We start from the raw sequence: 27306 nt of genomic DNA on the forward strand, positions 1-27306 counted from the left end.
AGGGTGCAGTTGTGCTCTGAGCGTGCAACTGCACAAAACTGCCAAGTTGTTTTGTGAGGGAAGAAGTATCTCAGGAAATCCAGCCTCCAGCATGACATGGGAGTTGGTGTGGGGTGCTGCAGTGTGTGTTACAACTTGCTCTTCAGGTGCATTTAATTACTTTTTTTTCCTAATTGACAGAGCACTCCTTTGTTTGAAATCTTTCTGATGAGGAGTTGATTAAATATCTCTGTATGCTATTTTTTTATTTCTTTATCTTCAGTGTAGCTTGGTACTGAATTTATCTTCCAGTGATCCTATCTCCATATTTTAATTTACAAGTGATCAGTGAGCCATATATTGTTTTCTGACAGCAGGCACAACTCATGCTGGGAATCTTTTATTCCTCCCTCCCCTCTTCTCTCTCGTGCAGAACTTTTATGTGCATTTCAGGGTTATGCAGGAAAGTTTCTGATTTTAGGTTTGTGAGGCATTTTGCTTTGGGGTACATTTGTTTCTTGCTGTTCTTGACACTGACATGGTTTCTGTTTCTTGGGGAAAGTCCTGTTTTTTCCAGGCCGATGGTACATCCCAGCTGGTGGTCTCTGCCTTAGCCTCGGCTGGACCTGGGAGGCCGTGAGCTTCCCAGCTTTTTCCAATCTTGCCTTTTCTGTATGTGCTGGCAGATATATGGCTTCTGGGCTTTAAAAAGCCTTTCTGGGTCACACATGCGTTCCTCCCTGAGGCCCCACTTGGTTGGTTACCTGCTGGTTTGTTAGCTGCTCCACAGGCTCCAGCACAGCTGGTAATGCCAGGCTGTTCCCTAGCCAAGCGCGTGTCCTTGTCACTGACTGCAGTCTTCACATGCAGAGATGGACTTGACCTGCTCCCCCAGGGCTTGGTGGGTCTGACTGTGCTGCTTTTGGGGAGGGGCAGGGCATGGGGCCACTTGTAGGTACTTTGGGATGATCAGACTTGGGGCTGGAGCTGGTGGGGGTGCGGCTGAGCAAGCAGATCCACCATAGGGTTTGAGGGGAGGTGCCTGTTCTGCTTTGCCAAGCACCCTCTGGCACCATTTTGAGAGCATCAAACTCCGCTCCCCAGGCTGCAGTAGCACAGTGTCCTTCAGTCCTGTGCCTGTGCTTGGGGCTGAGTGCTGGGTAGGGCTGTTGGACAGGTGATGGTCAGCATGGACGTGTGCAGCTGCTTAAGTACTCGGCTGGTCTTGCTGCAGCAGCAGCCGCTGTGAGGCTGGGGAGTGTCTGGGCTGCCTGCTGGGCTGTGGACTTCACAGCAACTAGCTGAACATGTTGAAATGCAGGTCACTTGGTGGTGAGAGTCACAGCTTCAGCTCTTTTGGGAGGGGGCTGAAGCTGAGCCTTCCTCAGGAAAGGGTTAATGCTGTCTTTCCTTCCCACAGAGCTGCTCTCCCAGTAATTCAATCATGTCAGCCTGTTTGCAGGCAATAATTCATTGTTATAGGAACACTACAGTAAAGTGACAAGTTAATAATGGCAGTAATAATGGCAGGCAAAGTCTAATGCTATTTCCCTTTCTGCTGCTCCTGTTGCACCAGCAGCCTCCCATGTTGGCTAATGCAATTTGCAACCTCACTAATCCAGTTTCAGGAGGAATTGTGTTCAGTTAAAAGAGAATAGCCGGAGTCGGGAGCTGTGCTGCCATGTTCCTGCCTTCTCTGGGGAGGTTGCCCCAGTGCTGGAAGCCTTTGTCTTTACTTTGCTGTGATTTCTGTGCTGTGCTTAAGCTTAATGAGCACAGTCCTCCTAGGAGCTTCTTGTTTTCTTCCCTTCTGCAAATGCCTTTCTTCTGATGCCTCCTCTCCAAAAGGATTTGCACATCTTTCCCTTCTGAACGTTGGTTTGATTTCAACTAACCTAATAAACGTGAGTCACCCAGCTTTTGCCATGCTGAATCAGTAGGCTGGCATGTACTTGCTTGACTCTGTTCAGTCATTAAAGCAGGAGTCTTTGCTGTGTCTGGGGAGGTGGAGGAGGCTCCTCAGCCCTGCTTTGTGGAAGGGAGAAGAGCTGGCAGGGGTCTGAATGTTAGTACATGTCTAAGCCTGTGGCAGGTCCTGCGCACTGGTCTCTTGAATCCCAGGCAAACATCCTCCTGGAGGAATTCAGGCACCGAGTGCTTTTCAGGCTCTAATGAGGGAAATGATGAAGCACCTCTGGGATGTGACCACGGGCTGAGGAGATGGCTGAGTTTGTGCCAAAGGCCTGGGCAGTGCCCTTTAGGGCTGTACACTGAGTGTGCTGGGGAGAGAGAGGTTCCTTGTAGAAGTCACTGTGGCGCTGTGCTGCTTTAAAGGAATCTCTCCTGCCTGGCCTGCTAAACCCACTGTATGGTGTTAAACCAAGGCTGGGTTTAGGTTGGGCTGGCCTCATTTCTGCTCCCCCTGCACACACACCTCAGCACAGTGAAATCTCAGTGGAGGCTTTTAAAATTAGGACGTTTCCCCAGAAAACTTTTTGCAACATTTCATCAGTTCTTTCCAAGCAAAAGTGTTCTCTGGAGGAGCTCTCCCCAGTGAGCAGCAACCTCCAAAGTGGGACACGACCTCCCTGCTGTGGTGACAGGGCTTTCTGGGGACTCTGGGATGTGGTGGCCATCCTCCTGCCCACCCTTTTGTGCCACAGCTGCTGGTTCATGCAGAGCTGCCTCCTTCCCCAGTGGATGGTCCCCTCCTCCTTTGCTGTAGGAGCAACATTCTGGGGTTTTGTGTGGGGCTGTTTTGAGGAAATCAAAACATCTTCAGCTGCAATTAAACACTGCCATTCCCAGGACTTGGTAATGGTGGCTCCCAGGTGGGGAGTAAACTCCTGCTGTTGTGTTTTCTTGTTGCCTACAAGGCAAAATGATGTAAGGTGTTTGAGACGGAGCTTCTTCTTATCACAGCATTTTTAGGTACAGGTTGCAAAGTGCTTTACTAAAGGTTAGTGTTGTAACCCCAGCTTGATGATGAGGAAACAGAGGGGAGGGAGCCAAGAGGCAGCAAGTCAGCAGAAAAACCATGAATGACATCACTGTCTCTGTCCTCCTCCTCTGATGACTGCTCTCCCTTCCTCCAGATATTTGTGTAACTGTGCTTACCACATGCTCAGCTTGAGGAGACTGATTGCTTGCTTGATGGTGTGGAGAAAACATCTACTACATATCAGCTTGTAGAGGATCTGGCTGTGTCATAGCTTGCTGTGGTTGTAAGGTGTGTCTGACCTGAGGTCCCAGCCAGAGGTGCAAACTCTGAGAACCAGAAGCTGCCACAGGCATCTTGAGGTAATGATAAAAAAAATGAAGAGGTTTCTAACCATGACTTGTTGCCAGTGTAAATTGAAAGCCTTAATAGCATATGTAGGGCCAATTACAGTACATTAAGGTACAATATCCTCTTTACTGGCACTCTCCAGGGAGCCAGGAGACATTGTGGCAACAGGATTATGGTATGCAGATGATATGCACGATAACTTCACCTAGATGCAGGCACCTGTTCCTCTCACAGAGCAGATGTTTGGGAGGCTGTTAAGAGAACATCAGCCTCTTGACAGCCAGCAGAAAATGCTGCGTAACTGTGTCTGTTCACGCTGCTGTGCCCACCACCTCTGCTGCCTGACACTGAGCTGGGGCAGCCCTGCCCTGCCTCACCTAAAGCCCAGCCCCTGGGGCACAGCAGATCAACTCAGCCTTTGAAGGCCAAGCCCTTTCCTGGCTCTCTGCCCAGGCAAATCCTCAAGCCAGGAAAGGGAGTTTCCCCCTTGTCAGTAGGGTGAGATTTCGCTGGCTGGGTGCCTGGGGTGTCAGACTTCTTGCAACCTCACTGGTGCACCATTTCCATGTCATGGGAGCATCTCTAAACGTGACCTGGCAAGCTGCACGTGGCATGGAGAGACTCAGTTTGCACTGGAATAGGCTTACCACCAGAATGGGAAGAGATGGATTGACTCCCTGGCGTTGTATTGTGCCATTCCCATTACCCTGGACCACCAACTTCAGTATTATCTGTTTTACCCTTTTAAAATAATTTATCCCAAATGCAAAATGATCTTTGTGGATTTGTTTGTGTATCTGTGAACAGTGGCTGATGGTCAACCCTGTGGGAGAGCAGAAGTGTGAGTTACCCCACAAAGCTTCCCATGTCTTAACCAGGATCTTTCCCGAGGGTAAAGCTGCCCCAAGGTAACCTGTGTGCCACAGCATATCCAACTTAGTTGTTATCAGCCTGTGGTCCATAGAAACCTTGAATCACTACTGTAGGATCTGTAAAAGGTAATGAAGAATAGATGGGTGCCTGTGTACTATGCAGGAACCAGCCCCAGGATGTAGAAGCATTTGGCATTCACAGAATTGGAAAAGACTGAAAATGTCCTCTCTAATTCTGTGGGAGGGAAACAGAACCTGCACTTGCATCTGCTGCAGTGTGCCTCCCTTAGGAAAATAATTCATGTCTGATGAAAAGTGCATTGGCAGGGATGTCATTACATATCACTGATGCCTCTAATCTAGAGGAAACTTCGTGCACAGTGTTTTGAACCTCTGCAAGAGTATAGTCTGGCAAAGAGAAGACCTGTGATTCCCTGCCAGGGCTTGCTGCTCCAGCTGGTAGCAGCTGTAGAAGCACTACCTCATCAATATCTTGGGGACTCAGTGCAAGTGTGGGCAAATTCCTGACTACTGGCTGCCGTGGCTGCCAGGGATTGGGGGGGGGTGTGAAATTTACGATCGCATTTTTGTCAGAGTTAGTAAGATTGCTTCCCCGTTGCTCTCAAAGGTTGCATGGGAGCGGGGAAAGCTGCTGAGGGGCCGTCTAAGACTCCTTGGATGACCTCAGGGGTTCATGTTGTTTGTACACAGTGACAATTACTGTGGTTATGGTCTGGGAACAAGCCCTCACTGCTTCATTGGAATGCATCTGTCATGTACAAGGTGGGTCTGTTGCCCCAAACACTAAGATTAGAATTACTCAGTGTCAGCCATCCTCATTTCATCTCCTGGAGGTGCCATGATGTGGGAAGAGCACTGTGAGACAGAGGTCCTTGCCTCTCAGCAGCTCTGGTCTGTGTGTACCCTGGCTTTGTGTGTGTGTGTATGTGTGTTGATATTGAGCAACCCACCACACAGAGCGTGTGTGTATATACTGCATTTTAATAGATATAGGGCTACTGACTTAACATACACAGTTGCTATAGTAACAAAGGTTTCCATAGTAACAGTTGCAGAAAATAATCCAGTACCAATTAAAAATAAACTGTTTGGAAAGGGGGCTGGGGGAAAAAGGAAACTGCTGAGAACCACCTTCTCCTTTATTGGTTCACTCCTAGGGACTTGGAAGATTGATTAATGCTCGAAATAACCATTCTTAACCGATGGTGAGCCGAAAAGGTGGGATGAGGGTGGGTGTGGTGGCTAAAGCTCTTGTCCTGGAGTGAAACAAAGGGGAAGGAATGTGTCTGGATTATGGCAGAAATACAAGAGGGTGACACTGACTCTTTCCATTAGGTTGAAGTCCCTAGAGAGGAAAAACAAGGACAGTTTCCCTCCTTTCCTTCCTCCAGTGTCTCCATGCCATACCACAGGCACCAGCCACGCAGTCTTTATTAGCATACTGATTAAAGCCACGGGCAATCCAGGCTCCAGGGGAATGTCTGATGCGATACCAGGATGCCTATCTCAGATGTGATAGCACAGAAAGCCTTGCTGTGGTGGGAGTTCCTCCCATTTGAAGTTGTTTGTGCTCATCCTCTCCCTGGGCACTGTCACTCATCACTTGTGCCGACAGGCATCCGAGGCCCTGGTGCCCAAGGGAAGCTGGAAGCAAAGCATGATGCAAAGCAAGGAGCCCATGCCTTGGTGAGGGAGAGAAGACAACATTGCTTCCTCACAAACACAGGATGTGTGGGATGTGTTTCCAGGGTGTGGATGGGCAGAGGTCCCCTGGCAGCCTTCAGTTGTTTGTGCCTGTGGTGCCACACTTTCGTCATGCCACTTGTACCCATGCGCTCTTCAAGTTCTATTTAAGAGATTGCAGCTTGTCAGCAGCAAGGCAGCATTCCCCCTTTCAGAAGGGAACAGGGATTGTGAGGAGGGGTGAAGGAGGGGAGGTCCGTGGTGGCAGAGCTGCTGGGGAGGACTGATGTGTCTGACTGGGTGGGAGCTGCCCCTCTCCCCTGTCTGTGGCTGGTAGGAACTCCAGGGCACATCGAGCAACAAGTGTCACAGGAGGGCGCCTTGTGTCCTCCCCTGCCAACAGGAATGCCCTGGCTCAGGGCTGGGCTGACAAGCACAGTGTGAGCACACACTGCAGCAGAGGCTCTGTCTTGTGTTTGTACAGGGAGAGAGGAATTGGGAATCTGTGTGTCTCTCCTTACAGGAAGTAGAGCTAATGATTCTGCTGCATCATCCTCAACACTGTGGGACTGCTTAACTACAGCATGGGAACTGCACTTGTGCTTGGGAAGCCAAGAGAGGTGATGGGCCTCTGGCTTGTCCTAGGCTGTGCAGTTTGTGGTGGAGTTGGAGCCAGATCTCCTGGCTGTGGGAGCAGAGCTTGCTCCTTGCTGATTCCTTCCAGTCTGGTACTCTTTCTCCTTTTCCAGTTGTGCCTGCACTTCCTCCCCTAGCTATTGTGTGTCTATGGGATACATCTCACTGAGATGTCTGGCATGTGACAGCAGTGGGGTCTCATTTAATTTGCTTTCTCAGAAGTGGTTTTCTCTGGAACTGGTCAATAGCTCATTGCCCTGAGGTACAAGTGGTATGATTTCACCATGAGAAAAACCACTGAGTTTGGGTGTAGTCATCTTACTAAGCCTGGTGCCTTAGACCACTATGAATTAAAAAGAGTCTTTTAAAGGTCAGATTGTGAAAAAGCAGCCTCTCTTGCTGAGAGACACAGTGGGAGGATCCAGGAGTAGATAGGGGTTGAAAGGAGAGATTTGGTAGAATATCTAAATGTCTTAAAGGCATATGAGACCCAAGCAAGAGGGCACTCTCTGGCCCACCCCAAATCTGGTGAATTTCTTTCCTGTGTTAATGACCCACCTCTCTCCATGCTTCTCCATTCCCCCTCGCAGTGACCAAGCTGCAGGTGAGCAAGTCGAAGCGCAGCATCACCCTGGTGGAGAACCGGCCCATCCTCCTGAACTGCTCGGTGAAGTCCCAGACCAGCCCCGACTCCCACTTCGCCGTGCTGTGGTACGTGCACAAGCCCTCGGACGCTGATGGGAAGCTCATCCTGAAGACCACGCACAGCTCGGCCTTCGAGTACGGCACCTACGCGGAGGAGGAGGGGCTGCGGGGCCGGCTGCAGTTCGAGCGCTCCGCCTCGGGCGGGCTCTTCAGCCTGACGGTGCAGCGGGCAGAGGTGCGGGACAGCGGCAGCTACTACTGCCACGTGGAGGAGTGGCTGCTCAGCCCCAACCACGCCTGGTACAAGCTGGCAGAGGAGGTGTCGGGGCGGACCGAGGTCACCGTCAAGCAGCCAGGTGGGGTCCTCTTGGCATGGCCTGTGAGATTGCCGCCCTGTCCTTGCATCCTCATGCCTGCACATCCTTGCGTGGAAGGAGGGTTTTCCCTCCTTTGATGTGACTCCTGTCCCTCCATGCTGAGCCTTTCAGTGTCCCCACGTGAAGGTTATCCATCCCCCATAGTCTATAGGGCCACTGCATCCAGCCAGGTTTCATTATCCTTGAGAGCGTCATGTAGCAAGAGTGTCAGCTAGCGACTTGCTGAGAGAGAACCCCTGTGTGTGTGCCTGTCTGGGAAAGCAATTTTATGTCTTGCACGCAGTTTAATTTTACTCTGTGCCTGTATCCTGGCAGGCACAGGGAGCCGTGTGTCTTTTCCCTTTGCACATGAGATGGGAATAATGTTTAATGAGGTGGGGAGCTGGCTGCCAGGAAAGGAGAAATCTGCTCTGTGGGTGGTCTCTGTGGCAGTGGATTACACTGATCAAGGTGAGCTGGTGGAGGAGCTAAATACAGCCCCCACAGACTGGGGCAGAGGAGAGAGGCAGGGAGGCAAGTACTGTCCAGAGCATTGGTACTTCATGAGGAAGCCTGCCTTGTCCTTGCTTGCTCCAGCTGCCTGTGTCTGGAAGATAAAATCCCTAAGGCAGGATGGATGCAGCTGGATATCAGGGCTGGAGTAGGGCATTTAGAGCATTTTCTCTGTCTGGATTTGGCTGTCCAGAGACAGGCTCTGTGGACAAGGGTGCAATAGGGATGTTGGACATGGTCCCCAGTGCAGCTTTGCCTGGTCGCACACACAGGAAGCACAGCAGAGCATGGCTTGCTTGCCAGTGCCAGCTCCTCATTTCTGTCTGCAGAGTCCCAAGATGGCTGAGGGGTGGTCAGGGATGGGGGGCTGTGACTGTCCCCTCCTTTGCATCACCCACCTCTCTGTGGGAAGTACAGTGCTTCTTGCTTGCTGCAGCAGTGGTAACCAGGGAAGTCCAGGCTGGCCCTGGAAAGAATTGTGAGGGATTTAGGAGAGTTGGACACGTCATTTCGCATAAAAGACCTGATTCCAGTCACCCTCCCGCGTATCAATGAAGTTGTGGAGCACAAACCAGGGACATTCCCGAGGCAGCAAAACACTGCGTGTGACTTTGCCCTCATGCCACTTCTTGTTTTGTAGCGGGGCTTCCCTGCAATCAGCTGTCTGTTCTATACTTTGCCGGTTTTTTTCCTTTTTCCACAACAGGGGGCTTACTGGTTGGGGTGTGATGAGGCTACTGCCTCATCCTAGGAGGAGAACAAGAAAAGAGTGAGGTGTGATCTCCCTTCATTAGGTCTCTGTACACTTTGGACCTCCCAGGTCCTGCTGGGAGATTGTGAGTTTCCAATTCCCTGCACCGAATGGGTCATTGTTGGTGACTCGCCTGAAATTTTCGGAAGACCCTAAAAACCACAAGCCTTACTTTCTTCTCCTCCTTTTTTTTTTTTTTTTTTTTGTCCTTTTCTTTCCCTTTTCTGCCATTTTTTCCTCTACTTCCTTATTTCTTTCATCACACCCCAGGATTGTGGCCATGCAGGAAAGGCTTGTGGGGTGACAAAGGACCCTTGTAGCCCTTGGTCACATTGCATTTCTAACGGGCTTTTCCCATAGATAACCGCCTGCAGGTCAGCCAGACGCACAAGAACATCACAGTGCTGGAGAACGAGTGGGTGACCCTGGAGTGCCTGGTGAAGAACCGGAGCAGCCCCTCATCCCAGCTCTCGGTGGAGTGGTCCGTGTGGCGGCCGGGCCGCGCCGACAAGGAGGTGGTGGCCTGGCTGAGCCGGCAGAGCACGCTGCACTACGGGGAGCCGGCGGCGCTGGGCGACCTGCGGAGCCGGCTGCACCTGGAGAGCCCGGCCCCCGGCCTCTTCCTGCTCTCCATCCAGAACGCCACCGTGCGCGACAGCGGGGCCTACGGCTGCCGCGTGGAGGAGTGGCTGCTCGACCCCAGCGACCGCTGGTACAAGCGCGCAGAGGAGCTCTCCGGGCTCAGCACCCTCACAGTCAAGCAGCCAGGTCAGTGGGATCTGGGGCCATCTGCCCTGAGCAGCCTTGTGCCCTCTTGGGCAGACACGAATCACTGTCTGTCTGTCAGTGACAGTGGGTTGGGGCACAAGGCAGGAGCACAGGACAGACCACGCTGATTCCTTTTTCCCTGTCTTCTTGGTTGCGCTCTTGCTTTTCTGGAAAGCGTGTAGAACAAGTTCTGCAAATACAACTAGATGGGCTTGGCATTTTGTCACTGTGTCTACAATTACTTTTTCTTCAGCACTTTTGGCAGATTAAATAAGGTGGGCTCCTGATTTTACTCACATTTTGATTGAGAATAGGGTGGAAGAAGCTACCTGTGCTTCCCAGGTATGTGCCTCAGGGGCAAGGTCCTTTCATGAGAAGAGGGCAGTGGAGGCACACTGCTGAGTCTTACTGAGCTTGCTGTCAAGCAGCATCCCCAGATCCCTTTCTGCAGGGCTGCTCTCTAGCAACTCCTCTCCCAGTTCTACTTTTGTGTGGTGTTACTTGGATCTAGGTGTAAAATCCAGTCAGTTCAACTTGTTAAATTCCATTCCATTAATTAAAGTCCAGAGCTCCAATCTGTCTAGATCACTTTGTAAGGCCTCTTGTTCCTCAAGAGAATCAGCAGCACCTCCCAGTTTGGTATTGTCAGGAAATTAGCTAATGCTGCATTCAACCCCTGTATCCAGATCTTTGATAAATATATTGAACAGCACTGGCCCTAAAATTGAACCCTTAGGAACACCACTGGTGACCAGTTACAAGCCAGAAGTAGCCCCATTCACTGTATCCCTTTGAACTCTGCCCTTCAGCCTGTTCTTCAGGCAGTACACCATGAACCCCCCCATCCCACAGCTGGAAGGGTACTGTGAGGGACAATATGAAAAGCCTTACTGAAATTGAAAAACTGCATTCGCTGCCTCCCCTTCATCCACTGACAGGGCAGGTGAAACTAGAATATTAAATTATTTAACCAGACTTCCCCTCTGTGAAGCCATGTTGGCTGTGTCTGATGACTGCATGGTTCTTTGAATGCCTTTCAGTACCCAGAATAATCTTCTCTGCAGTTTTTTCAGGAACTCAGGTTAGACTAACAGGTCTGTAGTTTCCTGGGTCTTCTCTCATGTCCTTCTTATAAATTGGAATATATACTGGCCGGCTTCCAGCCAAAAAGCACTTCCCCAGACTCCCAGGGCCCTTGGATATGTTGAGGAGGAGCCCTGCCATAACACCTGATGAGTCCCATCGGGCCCTGTGGACATGTGGACACTTGGCTGACACAGCTGATCCCTCACAATTTCAGAGTCTGCAGATGGAAATGTTACTGTTCCTGCACTCATGGTCCTCTGACTCATGGGACTGGGCAGCCCAAGGTCTATCAGTATTATTAAAGACTGAGGCAGAAAAATGTTGAATGCCTCTGCTTTTTCTTCATCCTTATGATATCTTTAACAGGTATCAGACATCATCTTGCTATTAACAGCTTTTAAAAAGTGCTGACACAACACTGACCAGTTTCAACTCTGAGCTTTGACATTTGTCTCTTCTCCCTGCATATGTGAACTACAGCTCTGTAGTCTTCCTGCAGAGCCTTGTTTCCAGAGATAATACAATTTCTTTCTCCTCTTGAGCTCCACAAGGAGTTGCTGTTCAGCTGGCGTTGCTTGACTTGGGACACAGTGGAGCTGCCTGCTCCTGTGCTCCCAAAAGGTTGTTCTTAAGACTGACCAGCACTGATAGACTCCTGAACTCTTGAAAGCAGGTTCTCAGAGTACTGTGCTAAGTTTTGCCTGTTTTAACAACAGATAAGATGCAAAGGCAGTTTACCTTGGAAAACACAAATTCCTTATGTTTTGAGGCATATGACTCAAGATTAAATGTCTGTCTTAAAGGCTGTAGGACAAATAACAGTACAATCTTCCTTCACTGAGTACTTTCCAGCTTCTAAAGCAACCACTCTCTGCATGTTCTGCAGTGCTTCATGCCTGCTCATTCCAGCAAGATGTCAGCCTTGTAACTGTGCAGCAGAGCTGGCAAAAGCATGAGGTTCTGGAAAGATTTTAGTGGTCATTCCTGGCAGACATTTGTACTGTGGAGGGGGAGCAGGGAACAGTAGAGCTCTTATCTGCCACATCTTTACTTGGGAAGTTTTGCTGGCCAAAGTGGCTTGAGCAGAGAGACCTCCCCAGGCAATCCCTGTGCTGTGCTGGGTTGTCAGTACAGCTCTCCATCCAGTGTGATAATTGCCAGCCCTGATGGAGGGGATAATGAACAGCAGGAAAAATCTCTGAGGCTCCTCTTGAATTGCAGAAGAATGTGAAGTGGGAAGAAGAGAGGGAGTTGGGAGTTCACTAATTGAAGATTTTTTTTTTTTCTAGAAGTGCTTTGTTGTTGTTTGTTTTTGTTTCATAGCAGTCAGTACTTAACAAAATGACTAACTGTGCTTGTGACTCATGTCTCATTAGTGAGGATCTCCAGCCTCATCTGTCAGGGCTATAATCATCAGCAAGGGGGGGGAAACCTCTCAGCACCTTCAGACATCAGTTCTCCTCTCTCTGTTTAACCCGCTAAAGGTGAGGGAGGGTTTGTGTTAGTTTTGACAAGCTATTTCCTTCACTTCCTCCTTTTTACCTTCGTAGTCCCCAAAATTGCATGACTTAACTCATTCCTGTTTCTGCTCAGGAATCTTCTGTGGGAAGGTGGGAACTGCAAATACTCATATTACTTATGGCCTGAAGAGCTCTGGCCTTAATTGAGGTTTTCCTCACAGGACCATTTAAATAGTGTTGAGCAGGTGCTGTAATGAGAAGCCCACTGGGCACAGCAGCTCTGTGGCTGATGAGAGCTGAGGGACAGTAGCCCCCTCCTGAGAGACACTCAGGGTCTGCACAAGGGAGGGCTTGCCCAGCTCTCCTCACTGGAGAAGAAAGTGCCTCTCTCTTCGGTGAGCTATCAACTTGCCCTTCCTGCTCAGCTCCCACTTTGGAAAGGGCTTTTTAATCTTTAAATGAAAACTTAGATCCAGACTGATTGTGATCCCTGGAGTATGTACTCCCTGGCAAGATGACTAAACCAAATGTTAATTGCTCTTGAAGTCAGCCTTTAATCAACTCATCGTGGGTTCTGGCCACTGTGTCTCAGTTAGGTAAAAACATCTCTTTAGCCTTGCAGCAAGCACTAGAGGGAAAAAAATGAGGAAGACTTTTGGAGCATCCTTGCTGCATCAGTGTTGAGACCATCTTGTGGAGGAACCTCTTACCTAAAGGACTTTCCAAGCTGCTGGAAAAGGTCTTCTCTTCTGTCGTAATGATTTTCAAGTCCTTTGAGCACTCTCAAAGAAATAAAAGGCAGGAAGTGCAATGTTCTGTGCAGCAGTAACTGGGGAGGAATAGCACGTGGCTCCTCAGCCCATGCACCAAACCTTGGTATCCTGACACATAGCATGTCTGGATGAGCTGCAGCAGCTTTCTCCTCTCATCCTTTAGCTGGAGTGAGGGTGGGCAGGGGTAGGATGGTGCTTGCAGCCAGCACCTGTTTGACCCTGTGCCAGATGGTGCGTGGTGAGGTGAGGATGCTGTGCCTGCAGTGTTGGCCTCAGAGGTCCCTGTGAGTCTTGGCAGGCTGCATCAAGATTTGGGTTTTGCTCGGATCATGCCCAGCTCCAGTCATCACAGTATGATAGTTTTTATGATAGCTCAGCACTCACCTCTTGATTTTTGTCATCTCAGATCCCACCTTGCAGGTGGACACAGCCACCGCCAACCTCACGGTGCAGGAGAAGGAGTCCTTCCCGCTGGACTGCAGCATCCTGTCCCGCTCCAGCCCCGAGTCCCACTTTGCAGTGACATGGTACAGCCTGCGGGCCAAGGAGGCGGGCGACCACGCGGAGGAGGGCGAGGAGGAGGAGGAGGAGGAAGAGAGGGAAGCGGTGCTGAGTGTGGGCCCTGATGCCATCTTCAGCCCCGAGGCTGGTCGCTGGGAGGGCCGCCTGCGCTTCCAGAGGCTCTCGGCAGTGCTTTTCCGGCTGACGGTGCTGCAGGCCGGCGGTGCTGACACGGGCAACTACTCATGCCGAGTGGAGGAGTGGCTGGCAGATCCCAACGGCGTCTGGTACCGGCTGGCCCAGGAGGAGTCGGGGATGGTGGCTGTGCACGTGCAGGATGCAGGTGAGAAGAGGTGATGAGTGGGACTGGGGCAGGTCTGTGGTGCTGGTACTTTTCCAATCAGCTCAAGGGGTTATAAAATACTATAAAATCTCCACCAGGGAGGATTGTGGTATTTTGGGGGTTTTTAGGACGAAGGAGGAATTGAGAATTTGACTCTATGTTTTTAGAAGGTTAATTTATTATTTTATGATATGATTATTATATTATATTATATTATATTATATTAATTATATTTATTGATTATATTTATTTTATTATATTATAGAATGTTATACTAAAATTATATTAAAGAATAGAGAAAGGATACTTACAGAATGTTATAAAGAATGATTGTGAAAATTCTTGATTGTTTTTAGAGTTTTGACACAGTTGGATGGTGATTGGTCATTAAGTTAAAACAATTTATGTGAAACTAATTAACTGCTTGTTGGATAAACAATTTTTAGCTACATTTTAAAGTAGTAAAATACAGGGGAAATAATTAGATAATTATTATTTTCTTTTTTTTTTCTGAAGCTTCTCAGCTTCCCCCCCAAAAAATCCTAAACAAAAAATTTTTTCCAAAAAACATAATAACAGAGGACTCTATCACTCATTAAACTCTTGGAGGGATTAAGCTGAAACATGCCCTGTTAGAACTTTCTTCTGTTCTAAAACTGTTATTTTTCCCAGAGCTCCACCTCCTGCTTTGACATAGAATAATGAGCATCTGGTTTTCTATGTTTCTGAGGAAGTTTGCATGCCCTGATTAGAGAGAAACCATGAAATGTGACCACCCTGTGTCTTTTTCCAGGCTCCACACTGCAGTCTGTCATCTGCTCCAATGATGCCCTCTTCTACTTTGTGTTCTTCTACCCCTTCCCCATCTTTGGCATCTTGATCATCACCATCCTCCTGGTGCGGTTCAAGAGTCGAAACTCCAGCAAGAACTCAGAGGGCAAGAATGGGGTTCCCTTGCTGTGGATCAAAGAGCCTCACCTCAACTACTCTCCCACTTGCCTTGAGCCACCAGTCCTCAGCATCCACCCGGGAACCATGGATTAAAGAGGCAGAGACACCTGTAGGGACGCACAGAGGGAGAGAAGTAGAGATACACCAGGAACCCTGAGGAGCACAGTGGGGTTTGTTGTTCTTGTTTCATTTGTTTCAGTGTCTGTGCTCTGACACAGTGGCTGAGCTCTGCCCAGCCAGCAGGAGCAGGAAGGTCCAAGGCTTCTTCCAGCACCTGTGGGAACATACCCCCTTCACCCTAATGGACAGAGGCACTTGCTGTACATAGCAGATGTTCCTCTCGGACTAATTTGACTCACATCAGTTGCTGTCTTTCGGGCTGTTGCTTTTTTTATCATTTATTTTTTGGTCACTCAATTGTAGACTTTCCCTGCCCTCCACAAAGTGTGGAGTTCCCAGGGGGTATTTGGTCCTAGGATGATCTCTTTGGAAGTAAACATACATGTTTTCCAAAACAGACTGGTTTTCCTTCTTGGACTCAGTGCCACAGTGAAGAAGATCTTTTCCCAAGGTGCACTGAGCTATCTCCTCCCTCTTCCAAAACAGACAAAGCCAGGTCTGTCCCCAGAGGGGTTACCTGGGCTGTCTATCAAGAGGTCCATTTCAAAGACTGGCTGTAGCCTCAGCATCTTCTTGCCTCCACCTTACTCGTTTTCTCATGAGGGAGCAATTCACCTTTTGGGAGTGTTCGCAGGTCTTGGAGAGACTGAATATTGAGCGTGCTTGCGTTCAGGACAAAAGCAGTTTAGTTTGTCTCACGGAACTGAACGGGGGAGAGGAAAGACACCTGAAAGCCCTGACTATGTTGTAGCAAAGAGGTTCCTTGTACGGTCTCACCAGAGTCATGCTCCTCCCTGGTGTCCATGCTGCCATCTCTGATGAGGCAGGTCTCCTCTGTGCCCCAGTCATTTGGGAATGGGAGGCTTAATCCAGTCTCTGAAGGCTTCAACATGACCAAAGTAAAGACTCTAGGAAGGAGGAAAGGAGAAGCTCCACGGGTCAGGTTCACAGTCCCTGGATGTTCAGCCAAGGAGCCCAGTAGCAAACATGCCACATAGTGGGGATATGCAGTTAACCACCATGTGTCACGAGTTTTCCTGTGGCTGCACTGCTCCCCAGTGTGAGCCTGGACAAAGCAAGGGGCCTGCAGCACATCAGCACCCTGGGGATTTCCCTGTCCCCTTGGCCAAGAGAAATCTTCCCCCTGCGAGTATGTGCATCTGCCATTTGTTTCTGAGACTTAAGGAAGAGAATCCATTTCTCCATAAGCTCCCCCTCCTGGCAACGTCACCTGCTCTTGTAAGAGTTGCTGTGGCAGGAAATGCTGTTCTTTCTGTGAAAGATATGGCTCTTGTGAACCAAACCAGGGCTCTCGCCACGTGGGGCACCTGACCTCCTGCACCCACTAATGCCAAGAACCCCTGCCCTGTCCTGTGGAGGAAACCGCCTCCTCCCCCGTAAGCATTACGTCTGGCGGAAGAAAATGTTTGCCAAAAATGGCCTTTTGTTGTCTTCCTTGATGTCTTCCTGGCAAATCCGGCCATTTCTTTTTTTGCAGCATGGCTGAAGCCAACTGGGGGTGGACGGGTGCAGCCACAAGACCCCCCTGCCTCACGTGTGAGAGGTGCCATACCCACAGCCGTTGTCCTCTCTGGAGGGTCGGACTGCTCTTTGGGAGCAGAGGGGACCTCAGCAGATGCTCTGTAGCACTAAGTCAGTTAGACCCTGATGCCTTGACATTTCAGAGGTGGTGAAGCTTCAGGCAGGAGATCTGCACTGTGAAGCCTCACTCCTGTCTGGGAGAGGACCCACTTGGCTGCAGATCATCCTGTGCTAAGGCGTTTGAAGTTGGCCACCTCTGCACCTCCACCAGAACAGCACCGGTTTCTTCTTCTGCTGGGAAGCCCCAGTTTCACTCGTTCCTCTGTGAAGTCTGCCTCCTCGAGAAGTAACTGCTTACTGGCCCCAGCATATGCATACAATCACATTCCTATATCTGTATGTATCACACACCTGCACACTTGTCTTCCCTTTCTGGCTAAGACGTCTGCAAAGAGAGGAGTGGGATGAGAAGTGAATGGAAATGAAGAATTGAGGTGCAAACAACTGCAGCTGCAAGCCAGTGGGTATTGTTTCCTAACTGTTCTATCTCCTGTGTGTACTGCTCCTGGGCAGGAACCATGACTCACTTCAGCTTTAAGGAAGAAGAGAGAATGAAGTCAGTGGGAGCCGTTCTTTCCTGGGAGAGCTCTGCTCTGCGCCTGAGCCACGCTCCTCCTCGCCAGCCTGTCTGCCCCAGAGCAGGGCTCTCCTGGAGGCCTGCCACAGGGCCCAGGCTTTCCTGGGAAGTGGCTCCCACAGTGGTCCCTGAATGTACCTTGCTGGTGACATTTCTCCATTGCTCTGGCAGTGTGTTGCCCAGTCTCAAACTTCTCTCAGTTTTTATAAGGCAGCCTCTTCCTGTAATGAGTTTTAACACAAAGCTTTTCAAACCACTCTCTCTGCAGTAACTTTCTGTAACAAACCCAAGAAGAAAGAGAGAGACCTATCCATGCATGATGTGGAAAAATGTTTGGGATTTTTAAAAAAAGAAAAAAGTGAAAAAAAAACCCAACAAAAACTTTGTACTATGTTGCACTAAAACATGTTTTATACAACACACCTGAGAGCTGTAGTAAACTGTGTTGAAATTGTGAATCCTATGGCTGCTGGGTTTTGTCAGATCTGGGTTTTTTTAATGCCTTTATGTGCACTCACAGCATAAAGGTGTGCTGAGGCCCTTCTCTTGGGAACCCGCTCCCTCTGCCCCTACTCCTTGATGCAATAACCTCTCTCCCAGTGGTAGCACATTTCCTCTCTCTTGCAGCTGGAGCTTGCAGACACCTGGCACCTCTGATTTCATACCCCATCCAACCCTCAACCCATGCCATAATAGAACAGAACATTTACCAGAGGCCTCTTAGGACTTTTTATTGAATGCACTGGTTTTGAAATTGTTCTGAAAACAGTAAAAGTACTTTGCTGTGTCATAGTCTGGATTTGAAGAAAAACCTTATTTTAATAGAATTATGCATAGCAAATGTTAAGCAAATTAGTTTTAGTAACCTTGATGAAAGCAGAATATAGTTCACTACAGAAGTTGATGTACAACGCAACCTGTTTAATTCTCCTTACCCACTTTTGCCTTAAGAAAGGATTTGGTCAGGAGTCTTGAATTCTCCCATATTCACTGAAATAGGGAAGCAGCATGATGCATTCCTACCTGTATTGCAGGAGTGGTGTGGAATTGGGTAAAATGCGCTGCTCATACAGCTTTAAGGTCAGGTTTGGGGTTTTTTTCCACATTCATTTGAAACCAAAAACATCCTCTGCTAAAATAATTTTATAAGAAAGCTCTGTTGTCCCCAGACACAATGGGCTGCTTGTGCTCCCTGTTCCCCTTGCAGGTGGAGGATGCTGGTTTGGGGAGGGCTGAGTGGGGTTTGCTGCCTGTCCTGCTGCTGCAGCAGGACCATCAGTGCTGCTGTGGGTGCTCCTGCTCCTCTTGAGGACCAGACGATGTGCAGCCACCCTGCAGCGCAGGAGGGATGTCTCGGGGGACCACTGTGTGTTCCCATCAAACCACCAGCCCCAAATTAGCACCGATGTGGCCTCCCCACTGAAGCCAGCACACAGAGAAAAGGCAGGCCTGGCTCTGGCTTACATTTTCGAGATTTAATCTGGCGGCGTTGCAAACCAAGCGAGAGAGCATGGGTAAGTGTGCCTGTGGGGTGCCCTGCCATCTCCTGCCTAGAGTATGCTGTACAAGTCCTTGGCTACCTTCTCCAGGCGGTCCTTGTACTCCAGGTGGGCATAGAGGGAGGGGGGAACCCCCTTGAAGGCGTGAATGACTCCCCACCAGCTGGCGGCGATGGCAGCCGTGGAGTCGCTGTCCCCCCCGTGGAAGAAGGCGCGGTGAGCCAGCTCGGTCCAGGAGTCCCCTGCGCCCAGCAGGGCGTCGTAGGCGATCATGGGCGCGTCGTGCCCGCTGCTGCCCCCCCAGCCGCTGTAGCTGAGCGAGGTGTAGAACGAGTCTCTCTCTTCCACGCCGTACTTGGGCGGGAATCTGGGTGATGAGACCCCGTCCAAGATGCCTCTCTCTTCCAGGTATTTTTTCCACTTCTCTTCGAAGTAATACCTGCCAAACAGGACGGGATGGAACGGCTCTAAGTTGTCCCAGGGCAGCAGCACGCAGCTGAGCACCACGCAGGCGCCAGTGGAAAACGCGCCACGTCAAGAGCCCGGAGCGAGAGCTCAGCAAAATGGCAGGCGGCCCCCATTTGTCAAAACTAGGGACATGATTTACAGTAAGAGGCACAAGGACAAGTTTCAGTGAGTTAGATTTCCCCTCTCTCCAGTCACATGGGAGAAGGCAGCCCAGCACCTGCAGGATTCAAAGGCTAAGAGTGAGAACTGAGTCATCCTCCCAAATTCAGAGCAGCTCTACCTCTATGTGTGCCCCCCTGCACAGAGGTGCATTGAATATGCAGATTTGGTTGTAACTTTCAAACTGAGCTCAGCCCTAAGCTTGATGCTGTTCCACAGCTCTGCTTGCCATCTTTCATAAAATCACAGTTGCATGAGATGACAAGTCTACCTAATTCATAATGGATGCAAAAAATGGTCACAGGTACCTGACCCAAACACAACCCGCCTCTTTTATTTCCCCCCAAGTTAAGGTACTCTGAATTGATTTAATCCTGTGCCAGGTGTGTGCTGCCCTAGGAGTCTGCCATAATGTGATTACTGAAACTTAAGTATGAGCAGAGCTCATCCTGTGGTACAAGGGCTTTAAGAAATGGCATTGCAGGGAACACAGCTCACCATTGCTCCATGTTCTCCTTCACAAAAAAGCCGGATTCCTGCACGTAGGCTTTTGCCTGTGGCAGCACCTCCAACAGCCCCTTCCCCCAGGCCACAGGGGGCGTGCTGTTCACCGCATAAGCGGTGAAGAGGGCTGAGGCCAGGGCCCCCAGGTAGCCGGTGGGGTGGTGGTGGGTCATGCGGCCGCTCTCGATGCTGACTTTGACCAGGGTGTCCAGCTGGGCAGGCTGGAAGAAGCGCAGCCCGATACACATGGCGCGCATGGCGGCCCCACAGCCCCCTGCCCGCGGGCTGAACGGGATCCGCCAACCATCCGGCCGCCCCGGATCCAGCTTCATGGTGCTTTCCACAGACATGGTACCTGGAGAGAGGACCACAGAGCCCGAGAGAAGGAAGAAACAGAAACATCAGCAGGAGGTAGCTTGGGAACAGGGGCAAGGCAGGCAGGGCAGTGGGAAAGAAAGCATTGCTCTGTGTAAGGGATTTGAGCTTCCTTTTAAAAACATAAGTCATCTGCTCACATACATATCCCTGCCTTAATCTGCTGGAGCATTCTGCATCCTCCTCAGCAGACCTGATAATTTTTGTTTATGAAAACAATTAAAAGGTCTAGGGGGTAGGAAACACTTTATTGGTCATTTATTGACAGGGTTTATATTTACATTTTGTGTTATAAAAAAAACCATATATACTAATAGATAGATACACATATACCTAGATATTTTTCTCTCTGTAAACAGAAACGTTTGTAGGATCTCTGACACAAGGCCAGTCTAGGTAACTGCTTTTTCACAGGACTTGTGAAGGCAGAGACCCCACAAGGTCCTCACTTGCCTCACTAATAGAAAATGTACTGATAGAAAATGTTTTCCAGCTCTCCCTTGCTGCAGTTTAAGTTTGTCAGAAAGCCCTGAGTGTAGCACCTGCCTCACCTCAATATGGTCTGCATCTCTGACTCGACTGTACTCCTTTTTCATAAGCTGAAGAGCAGCTGTACTGAGACCAAAGGTTTGTCCAGCTCACTAGTTCATCTCCAAACACTGCCACTAAAGGGTAACTACAGAAAGACAATAAAGAAATGAGGCAAGCTCACCTCCATCTCTTTCATATTTCTGCTATTTACTTTTTAAAGAAATTACTCTCCTTCTTTCAGTGCTGCTTCTTCAGATTAACACTTGTTAGTCCAATACATTCATAGGACAAAGAAAACACACCCAAATTTCAGAGCCCAGCCAGCTTCCCCAGCCAAGACAGTGAAATGTTTTGAGAGCTAAGCACAAATGCTTGTGTGTAAAGAAGAAACAGGTTTGGAACATTGAATTATCTTTGATTCTCTTCTGCCTTGCTTTTTTTTCTCCTAGTCTTCTCTTCTGGCCCAATTGTAAATACTTGTTTTCCAGCAGGAAGGTAAAGGCAGGTTTCAAGCAGCTTCATTTAAGTTTTAATGTGCTGGACACTGACAAAGGTGGACTCAGCAGACTAACCCCAGTGTGCTGAGTCCTCTCTCAGACATACAGGGTAACAGCAGCAGCTGGGTGTTATCACACCCCCAAAACTAGACTGTTGCTCCTACACTCTGTTCCCTCACTGGGACAGGTAGCTGAGGAACTTGCAGGTGCTCTGTTACTTTGGAAGTCAAACTAAATAGAACAGAGTAGCAAGGAAGAAGCCTGGTCAGGCAAATTCACCTCACTTTGGTGCCACTCAGTCACCATGATCTGTGACCTTGCTCATCACAGCCAGATACTGCACTGAGTCCCCTGCAGAGCTCTTGGCTTCTGCACTTACAAGTACACATTTGGCAGTAGGGTTTGGTTTATGGCAGCCTGTTTTACCTGCATTTACAGCCCCCTTGTAATTGAAATACCTCCAAATTCATGCACAGCTTTAAGACTGCCTTCTGGACATAGGCTAAAAATAACAGCTGGCCACTCTCAGGAATAATGTCACATGCTGAGCCAAGTGTCTTTAACTCTACTGGGACTGGTCACAACCAACCTCTAACTGAAGTGTCTGTGAGTTTGCATTTAGGATGGAGTCCTCACGTCTCAGTGTGGGAACATGTCCAGGCCTCTAAATTTCATGTACTTTACTAATTCAGTGCTGGCTGCCGTGTATCAAAATTGTTAAGAGGGATAGCAGCATAATTTCCAACTTCGTGATGACTAACAGAAAATTGAGGCATTTTTCTAAATATCTCACCATACGAAGCATTGTACCCAATGACCTGTAACCGGGCATTAAAATGAACCTGTCAAACAAAGCCACGTTTTTAAAAAGCTGTTTCAACTACTCTATTTGTATATTCTGGTAAAAGAGAACTTCTTCCAGGAAAGCAAGGGGAAGGGGGGGAGTACAGGGACTAAGGTAGCTTAACATCAAAATCTGCATAACAAAAGTAAAGATTACTCTTGCTGAAACTTCGAGAAAAAACATTTCTTCAGGACCTGTCTGGGCAGGCTGAGACCACACACCTCAGTGCTTGATAAAAAGTGAGATAGTACTTGCACTAATTGTAGCTAGAATAAAAAGGAAAATGACAAGGCTTTAAACGGAAAGAAAGACTGGTTATTTTGCAATACAATTTGCTTGCAGCTTTAAGGCTGTGCATATTATTTTACGAAATGACTACTGATAACTTGCAAGTGGAAAAAATTGTGTAAAACAAACCAATGTATGACAGCTAAGACTTATAATTTATGAAATATTACAAGTAGTATCCCTCACACTTTTAAACACTTAAAATACTAAAACATCGGAAAGCCAATTTAGGAAGACTAAGATCTGGTCTTTTTTTTTAAAAAAATAGTTTTTTAAAAAACTGCTGTAGGGAGTTTCTGAATTAGCAAATTGTTTTGGGAATCCTTTACATCCAGGTTAGGAATCCTTTGCACTAACAGGAAATTAAAAGTAACCTAAGCATGGTACTGGTCTAAGGAAAGAAGAAATACAAGGAAGTGGCATGTGAATTAGGGCAACCTGAAAAAGTTTCAAGAACAGCTGGACTCAGTTTTTGGGATAGGCTTTCATTCCACTTACCTAGACTCTTCAAGTAACAGCTGTTTGGGATTGATCAGTACACATAAAAAAAGTTATGTGAGTTAAACAAACCACACAGTGGTAAATAATTCCAAAGGGAGAGGACCAGGACCAAAAGACAATTTTGAAGCAGAAGGTTTCCTGAAGAAGTGCTTTAGTTGTACCATGAAAAAAGAAGTATGTCTGTGCTTGTGTTGCATAATTCACTGGCTTTGTAATCTGCAAGGAACAATGAATTTGGGCTGTGGCACATCACAAATCACAATAGTGGACATAGGGATTACCTTGTCGTTGAATTACTGCCCCCAGAGTTCTCTCCTGGGGCTGCGTCCCTGAGGGACCCTGCTGTGGCTGTCCTGTGACTCAGAACCTTGTGGGAATCCCTTTGTTACTGCAGCTTTGGGTTTTCAGGTCTGGACTGCCTCATGTGAGCCATCAATGTGACTTTCCCCCACTGTTCTAAGGAAATCTCCTCTGTGTTGGGCAAAAGTTCCAACAGCAGCTTTCCATTCTCAGCCTCCAGGGCTGCAATTTTCTGGTGAGTACTTAGGTCAGAAGAGCACCACCTTGGGTTATGTTCTCAGTTAAAATCCACTTATTCTGAACTGCCAAAAGAAGTTATTGGCATGCAGCTTTTATCATTAGAACTTATCAATATGGCAGGGAGACTCCAGACAGTTTTTCAGGGTATGGATTATGTATTCCCTTCAGTGGAAATTGAATTGCTAAGGGTCAGGATTTAAACTCTCAGAGCTGAATGCCTTTCCTGTACCTGCAGCAGGAGCAATTCTGATTGCAAAATTTTTAATTGTCTTTGGACCCACTAAACAATGTGTATTTCTTTTTTAACCTAGATTATCTGACCTTCCCTTGTCACTCCTTTTAATGTCCATAGCAAGTTTGCTTTCAAATTCATCACTTCCAGGAAAAGGAACTTCTTTGGGCATATTGCAGCTCAGTTTAGTCACAGAAGGAATGCAGTAGGTGTCCTGTTATTCTTAGATATTATACTCAGATATTTAAATTTTAAGTTCTTCTCCTTTTCATCTTAGGTTTTAGTCACCAACGTTAAAGAGTGAAAATCCTTCCAGGTGCTGTCTCACTGGCAGCTGTGGTTAGTCCATCTTGGCTGGGGGAACTAAACTATGCTGCTTCACCAAAACTGCCATGAATCTCTTGGAAGTTTGATCTGCCAGCTTCAGCTGTCCTGACAAGCATCATTACCCCTTCCTAAATATTTTATTAATTAGGCCACTGCAACAACTGGGAATATGGGTGTTAAAAGAAGACTGATAATTTAGTTCTTTACACAAGGACAGGAGCCCACTGTGGAAAGATAAGCAGAATAAATTCCTGTTCAGGTTTCCAACCTGGTTTATTTTGGAAATGCACAGCTCCAATACACTATGCTCAGTGGCAAGATTTGGCCTTTCCCATGTTTAATGTCAAGACAGAACACTCTTGACATACTCTGGCCACTCAAAATAAGCACATCTAAGCATACATACAATTACAATGTATAAACTTTGCACAGGACTGCTGAATTTGAGTGTCTCCTGGATACTTCACGCCTCCTGCACTGGTCAAATTAGAGGCCCAGCCTAAGCAGCTCCAATGTAAATGCAATCCAAGCATGCAGAAGAGCCTGGGCCATGAGCACAGAGACTGATGGAATCCTGGGGGAAGAGTTGGGTCAAGAGGGCTGGGTGAGTTAGGAAGCAGAGGGATATGCTGTACGTCTTGGCTACTGTAGCCTGTCAAGGTGCCCTTCCTGAATACTGCCTGGCCCACTGCTTGCGCCAGAAACTCAGCACCAATGTGTCTATGCAGAGAAAAGAGAGATGATGGAAGTACAGGGTTCAAAAAAGAAGATTGGCCTGACTGTCCTGGTGCAGAAATCAGGCATGCAGAGCTAGCCACAAGCAGACTTTGGGTTTAATAAGTGTAATTATTCCAAGCAAGGATCTTTATGCTCTTAAATATATTTTACATGTAATTTGTTGTGTTTATGAAGAGAAGTTCTTTATTAATTCTCTGGGGTGCATCTCAGGGTGTGCATTACAGTAGTTGAATGTGAATTTTTTAGCCACTGAATGTAGAAATCCCAAGTTCAAAAGCTATCACCCTTCCTGAGCTCAGGCTAGCCCTCAAACACACTCAAGTTTAGTAAATGTGAACAAAACAGCATCTTTTTAATCTAGTTCAGAGAAGCCCAAACCACTTCAGCTTGCCTTGTTTTGTTCTCTTTAGCTCATCCTGAAACAGGTACTGAGTGTTGCAAACTTTTCCTTTACATGAAATACAGTAAACAGCCCAAAGCAGAGCCGGGGCCAGCCCCAGCTCCAAGCTGCAGGAGAGACATGAGGAACAGCACAGCTCTACCCAGACACAGGACGGAGAGGTTACCTGGAGCTCTGCCCTTCATGTCATTCATGCACTCCTTGTAGTTCCTTGCAAGCAGAGTGTAGAGATGTGGTAATGATGGGTTTTTCCCAGCTGCTACCAGGGCTTCGGCCGTGGCCAAGTGCATCACAGTATCATCACTGACTATCCAGCCCTGGAGGCTGATGTTGGCCAGTCCCCCCATGTCTGCCAGCTCCTTGTGGATGACTGGGCCACTCTTCTGGAACTCCCACCTCCCGTTGTAATATGCCACCGTGTCACCAACTGCACTCAGCACCATGGATGCCACGTAGTTTTCCACAACCTTAGGACACATTTTTTGTCCCACAGCTACTTGAGTGTAGAAGACACTATGAGAAAGAAAAAAAGAGAAGGAGAATAAGAATTAAATCATTCCCACTTCAGTATGGGCTTGTTCTGCTATGCTCCAGCAGGCTGAATACCGTGCCTGCCACACGAGTCTCACTCAGAGGATGTATTTCTTCACAGCACATGGACCTTGTGCCTGTACTGTGCACCTACCGTGGTAAGTGAGTGGCAGCTCCTGGGCAGCCCAGCCCTGGGCCAGGGGCACCTGGAGATGTCCTGCTGGGATGCTGGCAGGATAAAGCTGCATATCCTGCCAGCAGGATATGGACCAGCTGAAAGGCCAAAAACCCAGGGCAGGACTGCTGAACCATCTGCAGGATATCTGACCACAGCCATGTTCTCCACCTTTCTGAGTGCATGAGCAAGCTCACATCAGCACCCAGCAGCTTTGTACCCTGGGGTAAAGCGAGGCTGACCTTTAGGAGTACAAAAGTAAGGGGTAAGGTTTGGCTGGCCTGCTCAGCTTTGAGGTGACAGTGACACCTGTCCCTGCTCCTCGGGCAGGCTACAACAGAGGCTGCTCACACAGGCAGCGCCCCCACCCCGCAGGTACTTCAGCCATGAAGCACCAACCACGCCCTCCCCCAGGAACCCTCCGCAGCTCAGGCCTCGCTTCTCCTTTTCGCCGGCCAGAAGCAGAAGCGACGCCTCAGCCGGGCCCCGGGCTGCTCCCGACCCGCGGCTACTCACACAGCGAGCCCGCCGACCGCCGCCAGCCCGGCCAGCATGCCCACCGCTCCCCGCAGGCTCCGAGCAGCGCACGGGAACCCGCCCCGCTCCATGGGGCGCGGTCCGGCCTCCGCAGCCCTGGGCGCGGCCTGTGTAACCCGGCCCGGGCCGCTCCTCTCGGCCCGTCCTTCCGCTGCCTCCCGGGGCGGTGTCACCGGGCACGGCTCCTCCTCGGCAGCCCCGGCGGGCCCTGCCTGCCAGACCCCCGGGCCTTCCTCGGCAGCCCCGGCGGACTCGGTGCGGCGCAGGCGGAGGGGCTGGCTGGCTTTCATTTTCTTGGCTGCCCTCAGGGGAGCCGGACTGAGCCCTCGGACTCGAAAGTGGAACAGGGGCATGAAACGAACTGTTTTTTTTTTTTTTAAATAAGCGCTGACAGCATTTCCCGTGGACGAACAGCCCCTCCCTCCTCCTGGCTGAGCAGCCCCTGCCTGATCCTGGCTGAATCCCCCTCAGTGTCTGCGCTGGGCACAGGCTTTGGGAGGGTTTTCCTCACATTTGGGTTATGCTTTGGGTTATGTTTCCCCTCCTTGCTGCAGCCTGAGCAGAGCCTCCAGCCTTTGCAAGGAATCTTTGCCCCTGTGCATACCCCCTTACAGAAGCACAGAATTGCTGCTGAAACTGCGGGGAAAACAGGAACTCTCTGCAGCATCTTTTCAGTGTTAGAAAATCACAGCGTTACTTTATTCTGGCCAGGATGTGCAGTAGAAATCATCATCCACCCAGGTCCGGGTTGCGCAGTGAAAATCATTCCATGATACATGGTTTTTTACTAGACTTTTCACCTATTTATACATAAACTCCAAAGACATTCATGTTCATTGGTCCTAAATTACACAGGTCTTAGTATGCAATCTCCTGTTGGCTATAGATCCCTTCTCCTTTGATGCTGATTAGGTCCTCATTCTTTGGTTCTCTTATCGATCTTTTCCCAGACCATGTGTTTCTGACCCCACCCTGTGTAGTATTCGTTAATGTTCATTTACCTCCTGTGTATTTTCTGGCAGCTTCCAATCTGTAGACATTAAACTCATAAGACTTCACCCAACCTCTTTGAACAGAATCTTCTAAAGAGAAACTTCAATTCCCCTCCCCCTGGGCAAAGGCGAACAAACCGAAAGTTACATAAAAAGTTTTTAAAGTTGCATCATTTCCAACAGAATCGTCAGGGTTGGATTAGACCTTCAAGATCACCAAGTCCAACCATCCACCCAGCACA

The 27306-nt window shown here is 48.9% G+C and overlaps 2 protein-coding genes across 3 annotated transcripts in view; one reads left to right on the forward strand and one right to left on the reverse strand.

The window, feature by feature from the left end:
• Positions 1 to 17384, forward strand: part of IGSF3 (immunoglobulin superfamily member 3) — a 94300-nt gene extending 76916 nt beyond the window's left edge. For both annotated transcript variants that reach the window (XM_059872305.1, XM_059872313.1), the window contains 4 exons: positions 7071 to 7481; positions 9106 to 9513; positions 13239 to 13676; positions 14470 to 17384. In XM_059872305.1, coding sequence (XP_059728288.1) covers positions 7071 to 7481; positions 9106 to 9513; positions 13239 to 13676; positions 14470 to 14720 — 1508 coding nt within the window. In that variant the 3' untranslated portion in view covers positions 14721 to 17384. The remainder of the gene's footprint in view (positions 1 to 7070; positions 7482 to 9105; positions 9514 to 13238; positions 13677 to 14469) is intronic.
• A 257-nt stretch (positions 17385 to 17641) lies between these two features.
• Positions 17642 to 26454, reverse strand: ADPRH (ADP-ribosylarginine hydrolase). The gene is made up of 4 exons (XM_059872337.1): positions 26052 to 26454; positions 24996 to 25342; positions 19551 to 19911; positions 17642 to 18864 (listed from the first exon to the last, which is right to left on the reverse strand). The coding sequence occupies exons 1-4, from the start codon at positions 26423 to 26425 to the stop codon at positions 18477 to 18479; spliced, it is 1470 nt and encodes a 489-aa protein (XP_059728320.1). The 5' UTR covers positions 26426 to 26454; the 3' UTR covers positions 17642 to 18476.
• Between the last annotated feature and the right edge of the window lie 852 nt (positions 26455 to 27306).

Source organism: Haemorhous mexicanus, chromosome 2 (genome assembly GCF_027477595.1).
Source record: "Haemorhous mexicanus isolate bHaeMex1 chromosome 2, bHaeMex1.pri, whole genome shotgun sequence".
NCBI lineage: Eukaryota > Metazoa > Chordata > Aves > Passeriformes > Fringillidae > Haemorhous > Haemorhous mexicanus.

Coding starts and splice junctions, on each gene's coding strand:
- ADPRH (XM_059872337.1), bottom strand. CDS start 26,425: ATGCCCCTGTTCCACTTTCGAGTCCGAGGGCTCAGTCCGGCTCCCCTG. Junction 25,343..26,051: donor GCGGTCGGCGGGCTCGCTGT/GTGAGTAGCCGC, acceptor TCTTTCTCATAG/TGTCTTCTACACTCAAGTAG. Junction 19,912..24,995: donor CATGAAGGGCAGAGCTCCAG/GTAACCTCTCCG, acceptor TCCTCTCTCCAG/GTACCATGTCTGTGGAAAGC.